This window comes from Eubalaena glacialis, chromosome 9 (genome assembly GCF_028564815.1).
Source record: "Eubalaena glacialis isolate mEubGla1 chromosome 9, mEubGla1.1.hap2.+ XY, whole genome shotgun sequence".
Lineage (NCBI taxonomy): Eukaryota > Metazoa > Chordata > Mammalia > Artiodactyla > Balaenidae > Eubalaena > Eubalaena glacialis.
This window is the reverse complement of record NC_083724.1, coordinates 109,692,459-109,712,899: the sequence shown is the minus strand read 5'-3', so window position 1 is coordinate 109,712,899 and position 20,441 is coordinate 109,692,459. Positions and strand designations below refer to the sequence as shown.

Genomic DNA, 20,441 nt, shown 5'->3' with positions numbered 1-20,441 from the left:
TTGGAAGTTGCCCACCAAGGTGTTCATGCTTTCCGGCCTGGTCCACGTTGAGTAAGTGCATGATTGGTGAGGGATGCTTCCCCCACCTCCTTCTGAATCTACCTAGAGCTGGAAAAGAGATTAAGCATGATCGAGGGTGCTACTAGTTAGGATTCCCTCTTCATAAAACAGAGTAATGGTTTGAACACATGCTTAGGAAAGAAACTCAAATGTGTACAGGTGTGCTGCTCCCACAGGTTTGGTGTTGAAGAGCCTCACCCCATCCTCTGCACCAAGAGCACAGTATGAGATCTCTGCATGGGCACCATGGGGGGGCCAGGGTGTCTGACATCCTGATTCCTCCACCCACTCCAGAGCGCCAGCCTGTTGGCTTCATGTTTCACACATCCCAGCAACAGGCAGAGCCCCAGTGCATCACAAAGCAGGAAAAGAGAACTGACCTCTCCCCAAAGTCATGGGGCAACAGGGCTTGCAGCTATGCACCCTTTCTCTTTTTGGAGAAAGAGGCACCAGATCACAGCTTTTTCTCCTCATCAGGGCAACTGAAGATTCTCAGCTTGAGAGGCAGATCACTACCAAGACCCAGCCCTCAGCCTCTGCCCCAACTGTGGCCAATGCCAGGCCTTCTTCCCACCCAACCCTGACCCTCAATTCACGCCTCCCAGCTACTCAAGACAGCCTCAAGATCTTGGCTCCCAGGCCAAGGATCTGGCTACCATGTTTGCTTCATCTTTGCCAGCCCTCCAATGGAAGACAGGGCCATTCCCTGAGGCTGGGTCCCTCGCCAGCAACCAAGGAGTTGTCAGTGACCTGCTCTGAGCCCTCTGACCCAGGCCCCAGCTCCCAGCCCTCAGCAGCCTCTCATAGTGCAGGCAGCCTCCCCCCTCCCCCTCACCTTGCACCCCGCCCACCCCAGCCCTGGGGCGTCCATTTTCCTCGCTTCAGATTACAGTCATTCCTTGGTATCTGCTAGGGATTGGTTTCGGGAGCCCTCCGGGAATAACAAAATTCTCAAATGCTCAAGTCCCTTATATAAAATGGCAAAGTACAATGAATACAGTTGGTGTTCCCTATTCTCAGGTTTCCATGCGGATGCAGAAACCTGTGAATACGAAGCACCAACTGTATACATATTTATTGGAAAACAATCTGCCTATAAGTGGACCCGCACGGTGGAAACCCTTGTTGTTCAAGGGTCAACTGTATGTCTCAAGTCAGGCCTGTGTGGGAAGTTTTTCCAGAAAGGCTCCTGGCCTTTCTCTCTCTGCCTCCTGCTTTCTTCTGTTACACACACACCACACCACACACACACACACACACACACACACACACACACACCAGCCCCCTCTTCCCAGTTTCTGCAGCTTGGAACCATTGTGTGTTTCTTTGGAGCACTTCAGGACGGGCTGTTGACTCCCCCATATCACTGGCTGGCTGGGTGTCCGCACTGCCTTTCTGCTGGCGGCCCAGTCAAGGACCTTCCTCGCCAGGCTTACTTGCCCTGAGGGGACAGTGCCTCGCTGCAGCCTGAGGGGTTCCTTACCTTCTAGTTTCCCGCCTCCCCAAAAATCTCTTCCCTTACCACAGCCCTATTGTGACTCCTCCTGCCCAATGACATAAACCCCTTGAACTTGTCCCCCAAAGTCACCCCCTCCATCTATCCCCATAACCTCCCTCCTCCAGGACATCGAGCGCTGCCGTTTTCCTGAAGCCCGTGAGCAGGAGGCTGGTCTGGGGAGAGAACTCTCCATCTGGTTCTCAGGAATGCACCCATGCAGCAGGCTCTCAGCCAGTGCCACCAAGCCCTCCTCTCCCTGTGGCTCTGAAGGTCCCTCCCTGGTACCAGCCCAAGCTATGCAGACCCTTCCCACTGTGCCTTCCTCCAACCTGCATGTTCCATTTGCTTCCCAAGCAGCTTCAGCCCTTCAACTATTTGTGGGCTGCTAGCCTGTCTTCTCTTTGCCCCTCTCCTGGAACGCTCGAGCCTCTGTGAAGCCCACCCCATAGGCCTTCTGACGTGGGCTGACCCTATCTCCAGCAATGTGCAGAGTCAGAGGCTTCTCAAGATGCAGAGCCCCTGCAGGGTGAAGGAGCCGAATCTGGAAGCCTGGAGTCTCTCAGCCTCCTTGCCCAGGGCTCGGTGGGAATTTCAGGTCTCTGCGAGGAGACAGGAATCTTCTGGACCTTTGCTCAAGTGACTCCCTCAGCCTGAACACCCTTCCTCTTTCCACCCCCTTCACTTGGATAATGCTTACTCATCCTTCAAATCTCAGCCTAGATGTCACTTCCTCCAGGAAGTCTTCCATGAGTATCCCCTGCAAAGTCTAGGTTCCCTACCCTTCCTCTACACTCCCCTAAGAATATCAGTCACCCTGCTGTATCATTGGGTCTCCCTGTCCCTCACAGTACTGAGGATGCTTTAGGGAAGGGACTATGCTTATTCAAAAGAGTACCCTTCGTGCTGGTCTAGCGCCTGGCAACAGACACTCAAGAGGGGCTCAATAAATCCTGGACGTGTGGATAAATGTTTGGGGTACATAACTTGATGGGGAAGGAGTTGACATCACCCAGTGGCTACTCACATGCTGTCCAGAGAGGGCTTCCACAGGTTGTACTGGCCTTTTCTTCGGGCTGCCATTGTTCTGTGCTCCCTCCAGGCTCCCGGTTGGGCTGGATGGAAGGGAAGGGGGCAGGGCAGGGGAAGAGAGTGGGAGAAGGAATGAGCACACTGTGAGTAATGCAAAGAGGCACCACCAGGTCGATCAGACCAAACAGAGGGTCCTACTCAAGGTAAGAGCGTGGCTTCTGCTGTCCAGGCCCGATGGGCTGAAACACTCAGCCCCGGGGCCAAGAGAGAGGCCATCAAAGGGAGACAAGGGGCTCCTTGAGGGGCAAGAACTGGGGTCATGGGCCATCCCATGCTGCAGGCATCTACACATTCCGAACTGGTTTGGTAATTTGGAAAGATCGGTCCGTTGTCCATCAGGAGACCTGGATTCCGTCCTCATGCAACTGTGCGACATTGGACAATTCCCAGACCTCTCTGGGCCTCAGCTTTCTCATGAACAAGGGTTGGGTCAGGTGACTTTTGAGGCTCATTCCAGCACTGACATCTGATATGAGTTCCTAACATGGAAGGCCTATATCTTATTGGCTGTCCTTTTCATTGGAGCAGCTCCTGACCCAAATTGGGACTCAGTAAAATATCAGCTGATGGCTGCCAAGGCTGAGCGCAGAAGGAAGCATTTTGGCCTGGAGGGTGGAGGGATTAGACACATGGTAAGAGGCAGAGACAGAACCTCATTCTGCCATCGTCCCCACTTTCAGCTTCCTTAAGTGGTCAGTCACAATTTGGGGACCAATTCAGCCAAAGAAAATTTTAGAACTTCCGGAGAAATAGGGAATCATCAAGAAAGGGCTTGGAGAGGCCAGCCATAGACCTCTGGAAACAGATGGCACTGTGTCATTTCAGGGTAATGGAAGGGTATCTCTGTGACAACCCCCTAGGGGCAGGGTGGTGACAAGACAGAAGGAAGCCAAGGGAAGAGGAGGCCCCCCAAGCCCAGTGAGGGCAGAGATGTGGACCACAGCAGCCCCAAGAGCCCAGAGTGAAGGAAACCAAAACAGACGAGGAGCCGATCTCAGTTCTAGTAGCCCCTCCATCAGGAACTGGCTATGTGACTTTGGTCAAGGAATTTCATCTCTCTGGTCTCCCATTGAGGATAACAGTATTCCTTGCCCGAAGTCAGGGGGTGGCTAGATGATTTTCTCATCTTCCCGGGCTGAGATCAGAGACTGTGTGGTCCCTTGAACTCTTCCGCCACTTCCGCCTTCTCTCCATCACAGACCTACGCTGGAACAGAAGACCAGTGCCATGTGTTCCTGTGCACCCCAGGGCTGCCTATGGAAAGCAGACAGCACAGAGGGCATGGGGCGAGGATCGGGGGGTGGAATTCTGACAGTCTGACCTACCAGGGTTGGAAAATTTCAGACCCACCTTGGCCCAGCGCCTGGGGAGTAGCGGGGATGGGGTGGGGGGGACGGTCCTGAGAAAATGAACAAGCCAGGTGAGGCAGTGAATTCTGCTTGAGATCCTCCAAGCCCAGCTGGTCCTTGCAGCCTTCCTACAGCCACACCGTGGGGCTGGCAGGGCTGCTTCCAGCAGGAACTGAAGGATCCATTCCCATTCAGGTCTGGCCAGGCTATAGCCAGCCCTTGCTAGCAGAGTTCTGAGCATGTAGACCCCTCTGCCCACCCACCCAAGCCCCTCTCCCCTGGCCCTGCGCAGCTGGCTGAGGCCTCCATGAAACAGATATTGCAGCTTTGAAACAGCGCTTCGTTCAGTAGAGAAATTGGAGCACTTGTTGGCTTATGTCTTTAAAGAGCTGCAAGTACCATCACCACGAATGCCATGGGGGAAAGACGTGATCCACTACGAGTCTCCTGGGATGTTCATTTCTCAGAACAGTGCACCGGAAGCCACTGCCAGGCCAGCTGGAAGTAGAAAGAAGCTAGATGGTGTTTCTTCTGCCCTGCTTTCTAGGCAGGAAAATGACAAGAGGGGGACAAAAATGCATCCCCTAGCCAGTGCATCTGGGCACGAGATCCTGAACTTCAGGCAAGCTGCAGAACTTCTGAGAGAGGGCAGGCCCATTCCTGGAGCCTGCAGAGCTACAAGTGAGAAGCTCTGAGGAGGCCGATCACCCCAAAATAGACTTGTTTTTTTTCACAACATTTTCATGAGGCATTGGCATCGCTTTCAGCATGAAAAAAAAAATAGCCTGAACTGTTAACAAATAAAATTATAAAAAGCCCCAACTGTTCCCCACAGGTTTCCATGTGGCTGCAGTGTTCGAGAGGGGGCAGGGAGGGGTCTAGGAGAGAGGGACAGGGGAGGTGTGTGGCCAGGAGCCCCCAAACTCCTCTCTTCTGACCCAATTTTCTCCCTCGGTAGCTGGTTGTGCTAGAGCTCACAGAGATAATAATTGGTGTCAGGGATGGGAAAGTTTTCTGTTGTCCCTCAGAAGTGGTCCACTGTGAGCATGTATTACTGTTTCCTGCTTCCAGATAAAGGAATGGAGCATCTTAAAAACATAATCGCATGACAATGAGGTTGGGTTAAATTTGGCTGCCCTACTCAGAGGACAGGGTTTGTTTAGTAAACACTTAGAGGGCTCAGTGTTCTTGTCAAGGTCAGCTTAGCCTGAACAGACACCCCCTTGGGCATTGCTGCATGTCAGTAGTCAGACCTGAGTTTGGGGTTGGAGCTGCTCTTGACCCAGGTTAAAGGATTGTGCGGGGCTATCCAGGAAACCACCTGGTCCTCCTCTGCGCCCTGAGTTCCCTGAAGAGCCACCCTGCACCCTTTGCCCTGGCCCTGGCGCCTTCTTGGTGCTCGGATTCCAACAACACAAGAAAGAGAACGGTGTGAAAGGCACTGGAGATCAAAGCTGGATTCCCATGCCCTTGGGGTTCTCAGTAAAATCGGGTGTTGACCTGGAAGATCAACTCTGACCCTGCCTTTTTGTAACCAGAGACAGAGAATTCCCCAGCTCCCCGGAGCTCTGTCCCCACAAAGTCTGGGATCTGTCAAGGACCCACTCCATCCACATTTACAGACCTTTTCTGCTTCTCTCCCCTTCTCTCTCCTTCCCCCTCTTCTTTGTCTCCCCATCTGCTCCTCTCCCTCCCCACACCTCCTGGCAGAGATTTCTATAAGGATGCACACCCGTGGCTCTGGCTTTGTCAAAGAGGAGGAGGACATCTGGCCAGTGGACCACCAGGTATTATTGGGCATTATTATAACGCCATATGGGCATTATTCAACCCTGCACGGTCCTCCGGGGTGGGCGGCCAGGGAATGCTGACCAGAAGTTCCCTGAGGTGGTGACAGAGGTGAGGGACCAACCAGGCTATTGCATTGTCTCTGGGCTTCTCTGGACCCAAAAGCCCTCTCTTAGGCTCCAACCAGTCAGGGTTAGCAGCCAGCTACTAACTGGGGGGGAAGTTGCAACCCCTCCCAAGATCATGGTTGAGAAGGGGCTCAATGGCTAAGAAGGGGGAAGGTGGGCGTGGAGAGTCCAGTGTGACTTGTCCCAGCCAGAGCATTGCTCTGCAGGGCATGGTCATTCCCGCGTACTGGACCCCCAGGGCAAGACATGGAGCGAGCTGGGGAGAAGGGTGGCGGACCAGGGCACAGTGGGGCTGACAGAAGGACACAGAGGGTAAAGGAGCGTGGTGCTCAGAGTTGGAAGCTTCCCAGAGAACAGGTCAGCCCATTACAGCCTGTGACACAGGCCCCTGGGCAGAGTGGCAGGGACGGTGATTGCTGCTATGTGGCCACTTGGAACCACAGTCCGGGCACTTCAAAGGCCACTGAACACGTGCCTCGGCTTAGTCTGGTAGTCTGGGGCTTACCACTTTCTCTGGAACATTCAGCCCCGGTCACCCTACCTTTCTGCCAACCCATCCCTCTTCTTCCTCTTAGGGGAGGCCCACAGAAAGCTCTTGGGGAGCTGGAGCTCTGGGTAGAATCCTAGCCCCAAAAGAAGACCCTGCACCGCCATCTCCACGCTCTGACAGGGAACCCCTGGGGCGGCAGGGTGGCTCCAGCGGACCTCACTTGCATCCTCCCCATCCACCATTTGGTACACACAGCACCGAGGGCCGGGGAGCCCTGGTGCTGGGGGGCATCAGTCAGAGCCCAGACCGCACTCTGCCTCTGCAGGGCCCGTGTGGTGGCCGTTTGGCAGGCAGAGACCACGTGTGCCACTAACAGCCCTGCCAGGCTGAAGGCACAGGACCTGCCGTGCAACCCAAGTCCCATCACGTATCCTGGGTGTCTGGAAAAAAATGACACCTGTTTGCTCATTCGTTCATGTAGCCTTTCTTTCAATTATCACATGCATGTTAAGTGCCTATTAGGGCCAGACACTGCTGGAGATTGTGAGGATTATAAAATGATAGTGATGCCATCCAGGGATTTAAGTTTAATTATAATGATAATCATAATTTTTATTAATTTATTTATTTTAAAATTTTTATTTATTTATTTACTGGCTGCACCACGTGGCATGTGGGATCTTAGTACCCCGACCAGGGATTGAACCTGTGCCCCCTGCAGTGGAAGCTCGGAGTCTTAACCACTGGACCACCAGGGAAATCCCAATAATAATTTATTGAGAGTTTATTACATGCCCACGATTGGGCTACAGGTACTACTATATTTAAACTTCAAAACCATCCTGTAAGGAGGTACTATTATTATCCCCACTGGGGAGATGAGGAAATTGAAGCTTCAAGAAGCGATGTGACTTGTCAGGGCAGTGCAGAGAGAGGATTCCACTCTGGCAGCTGGCTTGGAGCCTCTGAGAGGAGACCGCACAGCCCCTGAGCCCCTTCCAACCTCATGCCCTGATTTTAGAGCATTCACGTGTTCTTAATTCATTTAAAAATAACCCTCTTCCTCTTACAGATGAGAAAACTGAGGCCCAGAGCAGAAAATGGCCTGGGAAAGTCACCCAGGGAGCTTGTGGCCCCCGCCAGGCTATTAGCCCCTGCACCATGCTTTAATCTCTGGGTTTCAGTTTCCTCCTGCGGGAGACCGGACAGGGCTCTTAGGTGATGTTCTCCCCGTTTTGAAATTCTGACTGTGTGATGTTATCATATGATGTTTTTAGGGAAACAGAAAGCACAGAAGCAGGAATGGACCAGCTGAAACTTGCCTCAAAGTCCCCCTCCAGCCCATACTTACCCCAGCTTGCCCCACAGGGAGTCAAGAATGTGGAAATGTTTTCGTGCCTCAAGCATGGGTTTTTAACTCAGCTGATGGGATGTGTGTGCATGTGTGTATATAATGTATATATATTAAATATAATCTCCAACAGCGGAACTGACAGGTCCTAACAGCTAGAAATGAGGAAATATGCCTTAGAGTCCTAGAGGTCTGATGACAAAGAGAAGACCTAAAATTACTGGACCTTAGAGCTTGGGGCAAAGGTTAACTGTAAACATGATCAGCTGGGTCCTTAAATGGTGACCTCACATGGCCCCTCTCAGCCAGGCTGTGCTCACCTCCACCTTTGCCAAGGCCCATGGCCGCCCACCTATGAGCTCCACACACCCTCGAGTCCCAAGAAGCCTTGGTCTCAGCCTGGTTCCTAAAACAAAAGGACTCCCTCACTCTGCTGCTCAAAGCTTTGCAAGGAACTAACAGCAGGCTGGCCTGGCATCTCGGCTGCCCTGGAAGGAATTCCTAGAGCAAGCCTGAGATTTCTTGGCCAGGTGTGACTAGAAAAAAAAGAACCAAATTGGGTGAGCCGGGAGTATGAGAGGGTGAAAAGTTGGGTTAGGGATGCGCTCAGTTTCTTTTTGGAGAAATGGATCCCACTGCCTGAAAAATCAGGGAGCTCCCAGAGTGGGGAGGGGGTCATTAAGGGGCCACAAGGGCCCGGGGGGTAGGACGGAAGGAAAGGCCAGGCTCAGGGTAACTGGCAGAGTGGAGGCATCCCTGGTATGGGCAGCAGCCCTTCAGACTGGAGAAGGGCAGAAGATAGAGTAAGCCTGAGGGCCAGGGTGGCCCCAGAATCACAGGCTGTTACTGGGCTCCATCCTGGCCAGTGGCCACTTTGATTGATCAGGATGAAACAGGCTGTTGCGGGAGCTTTCTTCCCCCGCCTCCCCTTCCCTCCTGGCTAGGTTCACAAGGAGAAAGTGGGATCCAGGCCAGCTGCTTGCGCATGGCACCTGTAGACACTCCCCCCCATCCCCGCCCTGCTTCCTGCCCTGAGTCTGGCTGCCTCTGGTTGCTGGGCCACCATCAGGGGGCTGCTGCACCTTGATGGGGAAGACACCTGATTCCTAACTCACCTGCCCCTCTTGCTGCCTTCACGCCTCCCTCCTTCCGAGAGATCACATTCTGAGAGATCACATTCTGAGAACCCCGCGTTGTACTGCATGCTAGGAGTAACCAGGTGAGGACAGGTGAGCACAGGTGGGGACAGGTGGGGACAGGTGGGGCAGCCAGGGCTCGACGCAGCTCCTGTCTTTTCCCCAGGCACAGAGAAAGGGCCCAGGGTGGTCTCGGGACCGGTGGGACATGAGTGATGGACTTACCTGCTGTCTCTCCTCTGGGGCCCGGCTGACCCTTCCCTGTCCGAAGCAGTGTCCTGGGCCAGGTCAGTGGGAGGGAATGCATGAAGAAACAACCACGGGGATTTTTAGGGGCTGGGATCCAAAGACCAGCCTATGGGGAGCCAGGTGAAGGGCATGGTTACTGTATCCAGGGGTGGAACCAGCAGGCAGGCCTCCTGGTCAGTTCCTGCCCCACCCAGGGCTGTGCAGAGCTCAGAGATAAGCTACCTGGGTAGGAGTCCTGTAACCCATCTTTGGGCAGGTGAGCATTCCTGATGCCTCGCCCAGCCCCTGACCCCCAGGGCCCTGCTTTGGTCTGCCCTCAGGCTCTCACTGTGTCTTCTGTCCTGGTCTCGCCTCCTCCCCAGTGACTCAAATTGCTTTGGAATTTCACTCACCAGCTTTTTTCTGACGCACATCCTGGGAGCCTGGCTTGGAGCCAAGGAACAACGCTGTTGCTTCAGCCCCACCAGTGATTAATTTTGGCTCCCCGAGCTAAAGGCTATATAGAGTTGTGGTAAAGGAAGCCAGGCTGGAGAAGCAAGGGGGGACGCAGGGGGGACCCGGGGTGTGGGGTGGGGCTGGGCAGGAAGGCTTTCTTCCTGCTTCTGCTCACCTGCACACAGGTGGAAAACAAACAGCAGGAAAGCTATTGGCTTGTTGTGATTAGACATACCTGGCTGGCCAGCCAGGAAACTCAAGAAGATGGAGCAAGGAAGTTCAAAAGCCTAGGCCGACCTCTGTGCTTCTTGGATTTCTGGATCTCGGTTTACCCTTTTGTGAGTCTTAAAGGTTTGACAGCCCCTAATTTTAAATGCTAAGAACAACAGCCTGGTTACTTCTTTGATGAAGCATCCATATCACTCCCAACGGCTTGAACTCTGTTACCTCTCCATTTTGAATATTACGTAAGGGACTGCCCGTGGGTGGGATTGTGGAGAAGAAAAGGGAGGGTTGTCATGACAGTGCCCTGGGCTGGGAATTGAAGAGCTGGATTCATTTCCAGGTCAGCCATCACCCCCTTAAGTGTCTCATCGGGGAAAAGGGAGAGGATTCCCATGGTCCTGACAGCTCTCACCTCCTGGGGTATCTGATGTGTGCCGCAGTAGCTTGCAGTGGCTGCTTGTCTTAGTGTGTCTCCCTTACCTCCCCCTCCTCCAGAAGGCAATTGCTTTTCCCATCCCCTCACCAGACTGCCCCTGACCTCTGATCTCCCCCAGCTGCCCAGGACTCACAGCCCCACCCTGTCTCTACCAGCAGTTCTGTTGAGAAAGGAAGGATTCTGTGGTCTAGCCCCCAAAATGACTTCAGGTCAAGAGGGTTGGTCTGTCAGTGAAGGTGATGCCCAGAGGTCTGGCCAGTACCCTATTCTCTGGTAGGGTAGGTCTCATCTGCAGGGGGCCCTAGAGAAGCGTGCTGTCAGCCTTTATCCCACCTCCTCCCTCTTAGGTACCCTCGAGGGACCATGATCATTTGGGAAGATGTTGAGGAGTAAGGAGTGGGGATAAGGGAATGAGTCTGTGCCTCCATACCCATACCAATGATTATAATCAGGAAATTTTTTCAAATTAAATCACCTTTCATGAGGCAACAATATATCATGACCAGATAGGTTTAAGAGTTTGGAATCCCGAGTCAAGACTGAGTTCATATCAAAGGAGTTCCACTTACAGGCTTTGGACATGCTGCATGTTTCCTTCTGTAGTTTTTACATTTCTAAGTGATGTGATATATGATATATTAAAGTGTTACACATATCCAAGCTATGAAACACAAGGACCCAAACAACTGTGAACCCCTTACTCAATTAAAAAGTATAACACAACCAGTGCACTGCAGGGTTGAAGCTACAAATGTGTAACTCCCCATTCCCACTGCCCGCCTCTCCAACAGAGGGACCCCTGATCGCCATTTCGTATTTGTCATTTCCTTGATGACTTAAAAATGTTTATATCATATTGTGTGGGCATCCCTAAATAATATACTGTTCAGGTTTGCTTGTTTCAAAGTTTTGAGAAGTGTTGTTGTACTGTATGTACATCATCTTGTTGGACTTGTGTTTTTCTCAGCCTTATGTTACTAAGATACAGCCACACTGATGTGTGCAGCTGGGTTCCATCATTTTCACTGCAGTGTCATTTCCAGGGCTACAGCATATTATTCTGCTGTCCAGTTTTTTGCTATTATGAAAACCGCTTCTTTGAATCTTCTTGAACTTGTTTTCAGGTGCACACGTTCAAGCATCTCTCGTTGGGTAGATACGTAGAACTGGGATTGCTGGGTTACAGTGTACGCACACGCTGAACTTGACAAGATCACACCAAAGTGTTTTCCTAAGTGGCTGTAACACCAGCAGTGTAGGAGAGTTCTAGTTGCTCACATTCTCATCACCACTTGCCTTTTCAGACTTCAACTTTGCCTCTTCTCTGTTGGATGCATGATGGTATCTCTGTGTTTCTCTGATTACTTACAAGGGTGAGTGGTCATCTTCATACGTTTTGGTACATTTGTGTTTCTTCTTCTGTGAGGTGCCCATTCATGTCCTTTGCCCATTCTTTGGACACCATCACTTTGTTATCATGAGTGATTTGTATGAGTTATTTATATATTCTGGAACTAATATTTTTTAGTAATATAAACATTATATATCATAAAACATTATATATTTTAACATAGAAAAAATATTTCTAACTTTTTCAGCTGTATGTGTGACAAATATTTTCTCTAGGAGTATGTCTTGTGCTATGACTCTCTCTCTTTTTTTTTAAATTAATTAATTTATTTTTGGTTGCGTTGGGTCTTCGTTGCTGCGTGCAAGCTTTCTCTAGTTGCAGCGAGCAGGGGCTACTCTTCGTTGTGGTGCGAGAGCTTCTCATTGCGGTGGCTTCTCTTGTTGCAGAGCACGGGCTCTAGGCACGCGGGCTTCAGTAGTTGTGGCTCGCGGGCTCTAGAGCACAGGCTCAGTAGTTGTGGTGCACAGGCTTAGCTGCTCCGCGGCATGTGGGATCTTCCCAGACCAGGGCTCGAACCCGTGTCCCCTGCATTGGCAGGCGGATTCTTAACCACTGCGCCACCAGGGAAACCCTATGACTCCGTTTATGGTGGCTTTTGATAAACATGCATTCTTAATTACACTGCAGTTGAAATTATCAAGTTTTCTTTCCTGGCTAGTGTATGTTATGTCTTGATTAAGAAACCCTTTCCTATCCTAAGGTAATATATATAGTTTTCTGTATTTTTTTCTCAAACACGTTAAGCTTCCTTTCCTGTTAAGATCTCCATCTGAGTTCATTTTTATCAATTAGGTTTTCTGCTTGTTTTCGTTAAGAAAAAAACGAGTGTTTTATTTCTAAAATATTTCTCTGGTTCTATAGTTAACAAGTGCTCATTAATAAATATTAATAATTGCAGAAAACTTGGAAAATATGAAAAATTAAAAGCCACTAAAATTTTCACTACCAATAGATATAGCTGTAAAAAATACATAGTATAACTCTAGGTATATAACATTGCATTCTTTTTTTTTTTAATTAATTAATTAATTTATTTATTTATTTATTTTTGGCTGTGTTGGGTCTTCGTTTCTGTGAGGGCTTTCTCTAGTTGCGGCAAGAGGGGTCACTCTTCATCGCGGTGCGCGGGCCTCTCACTATCGCGGCCTCTCTTGTTGCGGAGCACAGGCTCCAGACGCGCAGGCTCAGTAGTTGTGGCTCACGGGCCTAGTTGCTCCGCGGCATGTGGGATCTTCCCAGACCAGGGCTCGAACCCGTGTCCCCTGCATTAGCAGGCAGATTCTCAACCGCTGCGCCACCAGGGAAGCCCTGCATTCTTTTTTATATCGTATTTTTTCTGGTTATACAGGCTCATTTAGAAAGTAGAAAATAAAGGAAAATAGTGTGTATTTATGCTACTTTGAAAGTATTCAGCGTGCCTCTCAACATTCCAGCTGGTTATTCAGAAGCAGAGTTCTCCACTGGTGAGAAGATTCCAGATCATGGTCGTTACCCCCACCAGTGCAAAGACTTTCTAGCCTTATCCTTGGTCAGCAAGAGACTCATGTGCACCCCATGGAATAAGCATATCGTGAGGGGGACCCTCAGCAACCCAACATAATTTGAAATGGGCCCAAGCAAATCCCACAAAAACAAATTGGATTATTGAATACTTTATGGAACCATCCAAAGTACATGAAATCAGTTAACTTATTTATTTATTTACTTATTTTTAATCTGTAATTTTTTTTAACATCTTTATTGGAGTGTAATTGCTTTACAATGTGGTGTTAGTTTCTGCTGTATAACAGAAATCAGTTATTTAAATGATAAATAAGTCCTACCTCTACCAAAAACATTTTTTCCTTGAGGCGGAAAATAAAAACGTGGGTTATGATCATCTTCACCAAAACCAAATACTTTCCCCCCACATTTTACTCACGCTTTGCTATGGCCAAACTGTGAACCTCAGACTTTCAGCCCTTTTTGGCGAAACTCTTTGAGCTCTATTTCACTGGATTGGTGTAAAAGTAGGGTCCATATTGGTGCAAACATGCTACATGTCACCTTTATTCCCACTTAGGCATGTGGCCGGCAGAGCTAATCAACCAGATACCCACTATGAGGCTGGAAGCTGCCTCACACTCCCCAAGAAAGACTATCTGTAACAATGAGTTGGACTTGGCCCAAAAATCTGAAGTCTGGTTTGCTAGGTAGTTCCACCTTGGTACACTAGAAAGACTTGAGAATGAGAGCGCAGAAAGAGAAAGCAGCAGACTGCTGGGAGGAGAGCCGAGCCCTCCCTGGCAGGTGGAAAGGCCAGGGCACTGGGGGAGGAGTTCTAAACAGACCTTGCCATCTCGCCTAGACACTGCCCTTGGCCTACGTGATGGAAACAGTGGTGATGGCCTCAGGCCAGTAGCCTCTGAGTTTTCCTGCATGTGGGCTGGGTGGAATGGTGAGAGGACAGAGCTGGGAGCAGTGGAAGGCTTCTCTCTTCTAGTTCTGCTGCAGAAATGCCTGGGCAGGTCCTGATGCTTTAGCTTCTCCAGTGACAGACATCACCATTTATAGATTGGGGTCTTTGAGATCCCAGGGGGGAGGCCAGGGGTCGGGGGCGTGGGGGAGGGGTGCCAGCTGCACCAGAGTGTGAAGTGGTCCAGCTAGTGGGCTGCCTGGGCTGAGCAGTGTGGTGCTGCGGCAGCTAGAGCTCAGCTGACTGGGCTTGGGGCCAAGCCTGGGCCCTACACTCCCCTGCAGAAGCCAGCACTGCGCTGTAACAGCAGTCCAGCTAGAGTGGGCCCACTGTCCATCCTGCACCCCCTGGGGAGCAGGTGGCGTTGCTTCAGGGGCAGGTAGGAGGAGGAAGGGGCTGCAGACGGTACAGATGGTACCTCACTTCTGTCCCCTTTCACCCTTGACGTCCCCTCCACACACACCCCCCCACCCCACTCCCACCCCAATGCGACAGGAAGAACCTGTACCAGCTGCCCTGTGAATTCCTGGCAGGGACGTGGCGGCTTAGTCACATGAATCTGGTTGGCAGAAGGCTCTGCTCTTGAAACCAGCCTACTTGGAACCATCTCGAGGGGGCTGCCCTAGTGAGGAGAGCATCTCACGGCTCCAATGAAGCAAAGAAGAGTGAGGATGGGGGAAGGGTGGCCACCACAGCTCAAGAGGCTTCCACGGCTGGGAATGAGCTGGGGGCAGCTCCACCAGGCTTGCCCCAAGCTCCCTTTCTTTCTGTCAGCGATATAATTCAGCATAGGTTTGAAAATCATTGTCACCACAAGCAGAGTTACAGAGACGTTTCACTTTTACCAGTGGTTGAATCAACTCCAGTCAACATAATCCTTTATGGAACCGGTTACTTACGGCAGGCACTTTGCCAAGCACTGACAACTTGCTTTTGTGATAGAAAATGAGATTGTAAGGAAAAAAATATATTCTGACAAGCAGACCTTTTGTATATACTGCAGTAGAATTCTAGAAAATACATTTATAAATCTCAGAGGAAAATCAGTAGGTGGTTTAGAACTGGAAAAATTGTGACCAAATTCTTTTGCTTTAATCTCGACAAACAGATAATGGATCACACTTGAACGGAGCCGCTTAGAGCGATGCAGTGTTTTCTTTTGATTGGCTACGGCTGAAAAAGAAAGTTAAATACAGGAAATTTGAGCAAATTAAAAAACATTGTTTTGGGGTCAGAGCTACGGAGTGAACTGCACTTAATACAATCAAGTTGAAACACAAATTTGTAATTTGGGATTGCTAAAGTATTTGGGACATCACACAAAGCTGTTAGAAAATTAGCTTCCATGGAATTTGGAGCACTAATTTTAAATATCCACAGAGTTTGTTTTTTAAAAAAACTTGGTGTTGGACTTTGGTCCAGACTTTCACTTTGAAGATGGCTAGGATAACAATCAAAATTGTCCTGATTAAATGAACTGACCCTTCTGTTTTTCAAAATTATTAAGGAATTTGACGATTAAATGAATTCTTATTTCTCTTCACACTGGTAAGATAAATACACATTTTTCAGTCTGTCCTCATACATATTCTAGTGTAACAATTGAGTATTTAAAATCTGAAGGATTTTAATTTACTAGTAAATTTTTTTAGCAAATAAAAATAGGTAAAGAGCATAAAAATATAATTCATTTCAAAAGGAAATAAATATGGAAGCAAACTTTTTTTCAAAGGCTTAACCTCAGTTATTTTTAAAAATTGAAAATTAGATCAATTTTAGTTTATCAAATCAGTAAGGATTTTTTTTTTAATGATAATACTCAACTCCATTTGCTTGATGAAAGCATAAATTAGTAAAAACAGTCCTGGAAAATAATCAGATGATACATGTGAGGACCCACTCCAAGTCCAGGAGTTGGTATAGAGATTATTTTAAGCTGAAGACATTTAAGATGGAACAGACGCAGAAAGAAGCCTCTTAGAGCTTCCCTTATCTGACTAAAAGCAGAAATTTCTAGGAAATAAGTCTGCCATAAATTATTTCTTCAGGGTGGACCTATTCCTCAAATAGATCAAATAAGACTTACCCCACATCCCTTTTCTGGGGAATTTGTAGGAACCTGAAGGAAACAGAAATACACCTAATGAAATAAAATTTATACTTTAAGGCAGGACAAGAAAAAATTAAACATAAAATTCTCTTTCTGTGTCTGTTTGGGCCTCCTCCCTCCCCGATATGCCCCGTGCATCTGCATTACACATTAACCAGAGCTCCTCAAAGATGGGAGTGCCTGCTCAACCCTGATGATCTTTTTTTTTCTTCCATCTGATGCTAGCAATGTAACTTCTTTTTTTTTTTTTAATTTATTTATTTTATTTATGGCTGTGTTGGGTCTTCGTTTCTGTGCGAGGGCTTTCTCTAGTTGTGGCAAGCGGGGGCCACTCTTCATCGCGGTGCGCAGGCCTCTCACTATCGCGGCCTCTCTTGTTGCGGAGCACAGGCTCCAGACGCGCAGGCTCAGTAATTGTGGCTCACGGGCCCAGTTGCTCCGCGGCATGTGGGATCTTCCCAGACCAGGGCTCGAACCCGTGTGCCCTGCATTGGCAGGCGGACTCTCAACCACTGCGCCACCAGGGAAGCCCCTGTAACTTCTTAAAATGTAACTTTCCCAGCTCGAAGAGGGTCATGATGACTTGCTGCTCACTTGCTTTGTGCTTTGTACGTGTTTACCTGGACTATGTGTCCTTGGCGACCTTTTTGTAAAATACCAGTATACCATTTTGATATATGATCCTTTGCCTCAAAAATGTATATGACTGTACCTTCGACTTCAACAGGCAGAACAGTTCTTCGAGCTTTCTGAGAATCTGCTTCCTGGGTTCTAATCCTCAGTTTGGCTCTAATAAAATTCCCTTTTTTTTTCTTCTTGATAGTTAATTAAATTTTCATTGACACACCTCATACATGTATTGACAAATATCATCACAAACTTTATCTCGTTTGTTCTGAAAATCCATTTATCTTACCCAAAGAAACCTATTTATTCTTTCCAGAGAAGCATTTTACTCCTCCCACCCTTTCCCCTACTAAGTAAGGTACATAAGGCTTTAACTCTAACCATTTAATGAGCCAGCTACTTCATTTGTTGGCTCTCATGTGTACCCAAATAAACGTTTTCCCCGGTAATGTCTTGTTGATTTAATTCACAGGCCTCAGTTACTAAACCTAAGAAGGTAGAGGAAAAGCTATATTTTTCCTCTCCTACATATATACTAAGAGAAAAGAATTCATATACTTCGATCCAAGAAAATTCTAAGCACAAAAGAAGTGAGGAAAAGATGTACATATAGGATGTTCACAACACTAGAAATAGGGAAAAATTGAAGAAAAAAATAAACTGTCTTAGTCCATTCAGGCTGCTATAACAGATCATTAACTAGATGGCTTATAAACAACAGAAAAATATTTCTCACAGTTCTGGAGGCTGGGACATCAAGGTGCTGGCATATTCAGTACCTGGTGAGAGCCCATATCCTGGTTTATAGACAGCTGTCTTCTCCTTGTGTCCTCATATGGTGAAAGGGGGAAGGGAGAGCTCTGGGGTCTCTTTTATAAGGCCACTAATCCCAGTCATGGGGACTTTACCCTCATGACCTAGTCACTGCCCAAAGGCCCCAACTTCACATACCATCACACTGGGGATTAGGTTTCAACATGAATTTGGGGGGAAGACAAACATTCAGTCTATTGCACTAAGTGTCCTACAATAGTGGAAGGTTTAAATAAATGATGCTATATCCATAAGATGGAATGTGTGTGGCATGGTCTCTCTCTCTCTCACATACACACACACACACACAGAAGATACATGATTGTTTATCAGTATGATCTCAGTTAAGAGAAACTCATACATGAGAAAAAGGATTGAAAGAAATATCACAAAATGTAAACTGTTTTTTTCTAGATCTTGAAATGAAGGGTCTTTTAAATTTTTCTTTCTGTATATTTTGATACCTTCCAGGTTTTTAAAGTAAGTCTGTAATATCTTCTGATGGGGGATGGGGGGAAGAGAAGCACAAAAGGTAATTATTTACCAAAATAGTAAACAAATTAATTTACAAGGAAGAAAGGAAGGAAAGAAAGAAGGAAGAAAATGTTTTGCCAGGTCTTTTCTTTCACTTGTGAAATGTCACTAAAGCAATAAATTTGGGTGGATTTTTTTCTTAAGGTACAATCTGTATTTTATTTGTTTTATTGCATCCCATAGGTCAGTGATAAAAGAAGATGTAATGTAACTCAAGTTGAAACAAAGTTTCAACTTGGTATGTTAAATAACTTGGTATAAAAGACTCTAATAAAGATATAAACATATATATTTATATATCATGACAATATACAAAAGATACAAGAAGTTAGGCAGTGAATTGCTTATTATAAATAGCTTTTAAACTTGCTTTTCAAAGATAAGAAAACATACAGGAAGTTAAGGAAAAGATATCTTCCATGACTTCAACATCAGATTGGCAATTCTTTTCAGTTCTTCTACCTCCATGTTATACATTTTTATATATTTTTTGCTTTTTATTTATCAATCATAAAAAATATTACATTTTCTTATCTTTCTTCTAGCCTCATGTTGTAAGGTGTCCTTTATGTTTATAAACTTTTTAATTGTAAATATTTGAAAACATACAGGAAAATTGGAAAAAAAAGTGCAATGAATATTCATATTCCCATTACCTAGACTTAACAATTGTTAACATTTTTCCTTTGTGCTTTTTTTTTTTTTTTTGGTAAAACTTTTCAAAATAACTTGTAGACATCTTAACAAAAGTTTCCTAATATCATCTACTACCCAGTTGATATTCGTATTTCCCAAATTGTCCCCAATACCTTTTTTTAAAATTTATTTATTTTATTATTTTATTTTTTATTATTTTTTGTCTGTGTTGGGTCTTCGTTGCTGCGCACGGGCTTTTCTCTAGTTGCGGCGAGCGTGGGCTACTCTTGTGTGCGGGCTTGTCATTGTGGTGGCTTCTCTTGTTGCAGAGCACGGGCTCTAGGCGCGCAGGCTCAGTAGTTGTGGCCCACGGGCTTAGTTGCTCCACGGCATGTGGGATCTTCCCAGACCAGGGCTCAAACCCGTGTCTCCTGCGTTGGCAGGCGGATTCTTAACCAATGCACCACCAGGGAAGCCCCACTCCCCAATATCTCTTATAGTTATTTTCTTACTCAGACCTTTTGAACAGTTGCCTAATATTACCATCACTGGATGAAATTAACCAATTCTTCTAAAGTTGACCTGCAATTATCAAGGAGCTTTTTTTTTGCAAATTTGTTCTTTAAATGAGTGTTTATTGAGCACCTACCATGTTCCAGCAAAGTGCTGAGTGCTGGAATGACGGGGTGAAAGTCATTCCTGCCTTTGTGTAGCATATGGTCAGTGGACAAGGAGCCTTTTCTTCATCAGAACATTTCTAAATTAGTAGAAAGGGGGGATACTGAGTCAAACAGTGGGAGCTTGCATCTTGATATGTACACTGTTATTCCCTTCCCCCACCAAAATGTGTTCTACCCATCATGCTGTATCAACAGAAACAATGTTTTTGACATTTACCAACTGAAAATGACAATATCTCCTCTTTTGGAATTTCTCCCTTTTTTAAAAAATTGTTTTCCTTTTTGGTATTTCCCTGAGCAGAAAATGACATGGACTTTTCTTTATTCCTTGATGATCATAGCGGATTATTCTTCCCAAGTCCCTCCGTTGCTTCGATTTGGCTCTGCTTCCACCGTCCTTTCCTTTGATCCTTTGGTCCCAGTGTTCCCACCTCCAGAGCATTCCTGCCCCCAGGGCAGAGATGGCCTTTCACCTCTTGCTGGCTGCCTGCGACCCACTAGGTTGTCTGCAGCCTGGTCTGCACTGTCTCAATCTCATCCTGCAGAAAGTGTTTTACAGCTTCCATACCCCCCCACCCCAGGAGTCCCCTCAGGGTGATGGGCAGCCAGGACTTGTCACACTGCAGGGAGTGGGAAGGACAGGAAACAAGGGAAGGAAAGGGGCCACCAAAGTGGAAGGATCTCCTTAAGCTGGTTCCATCTTTTTCTCCTAACCCACTCTTCACCATATTCTCAAGAGCATCCCACATAGTACGGCGTGATGGCCGTACTTTGCTTTGCCCTGCTCTGCTCCTTCTCAGAGCTGTGTCCCTGCCTAGAATGCACTACCCATCGTCTCTTCCAACCAGCCCTCAAAGCCACTCCTCAAGGCCAAACTCAAGTTTCTAAAATCTGCTCTCACTTTTGCTCTTCGCTCACACCCAGCTCTCTCCATGCCTCCC

At 47.6% G+C, this 20,441-nt stretch overlaps 2 protein-coding genes across 2 annotated transcripts in view; one reads left to right on the top strand and one right to left on the bottom strand.

Annotated features, from left to right (window-relative positions):
* The window catches only part of RHOBTB2 (Rho related BTB domain containing 2), a 28,324-nt gene extending 19,025 nt beyond the window's left edge, over positions 1–9,299 (bottom strand). Inside the window, exons 1-2 of the mRNA XM_061200695.1 lie at positions 9,115–9,299; positions 2,583–2,670 (exon numbers count right to left, since the gene is read on the bottom strand). Coding sequence (XP_061056678.1) covers positions 2,583–2,670; positions 9,115–9,196 — 170 coding nt within the window. The 5' untranslated portion in view covers positions 9,197–9,299. The remainder of the gene's footprint in view (positions 1–2,582; positions 2,671–9,114) is intronic.
* Positions 9,300–9,773: 474 nt separating this feature from the next.
* PEBP4 (phosphatidylethanolamine binding protein 4) overlaps positions 9,774–20,441 on the top strand; it is a 257,677-nt gene continuing 247,009 nt past the window's right edge. Inside the window, exon 1 of the mRNA XM_061200697.1 lies at positions 9,774–9,911. The gene's annotated coding sequence lies outside the window, so the exon portion shown is untranslated. The remainder of the gene's footprint in view (positions 9,912–20,441) is intronic.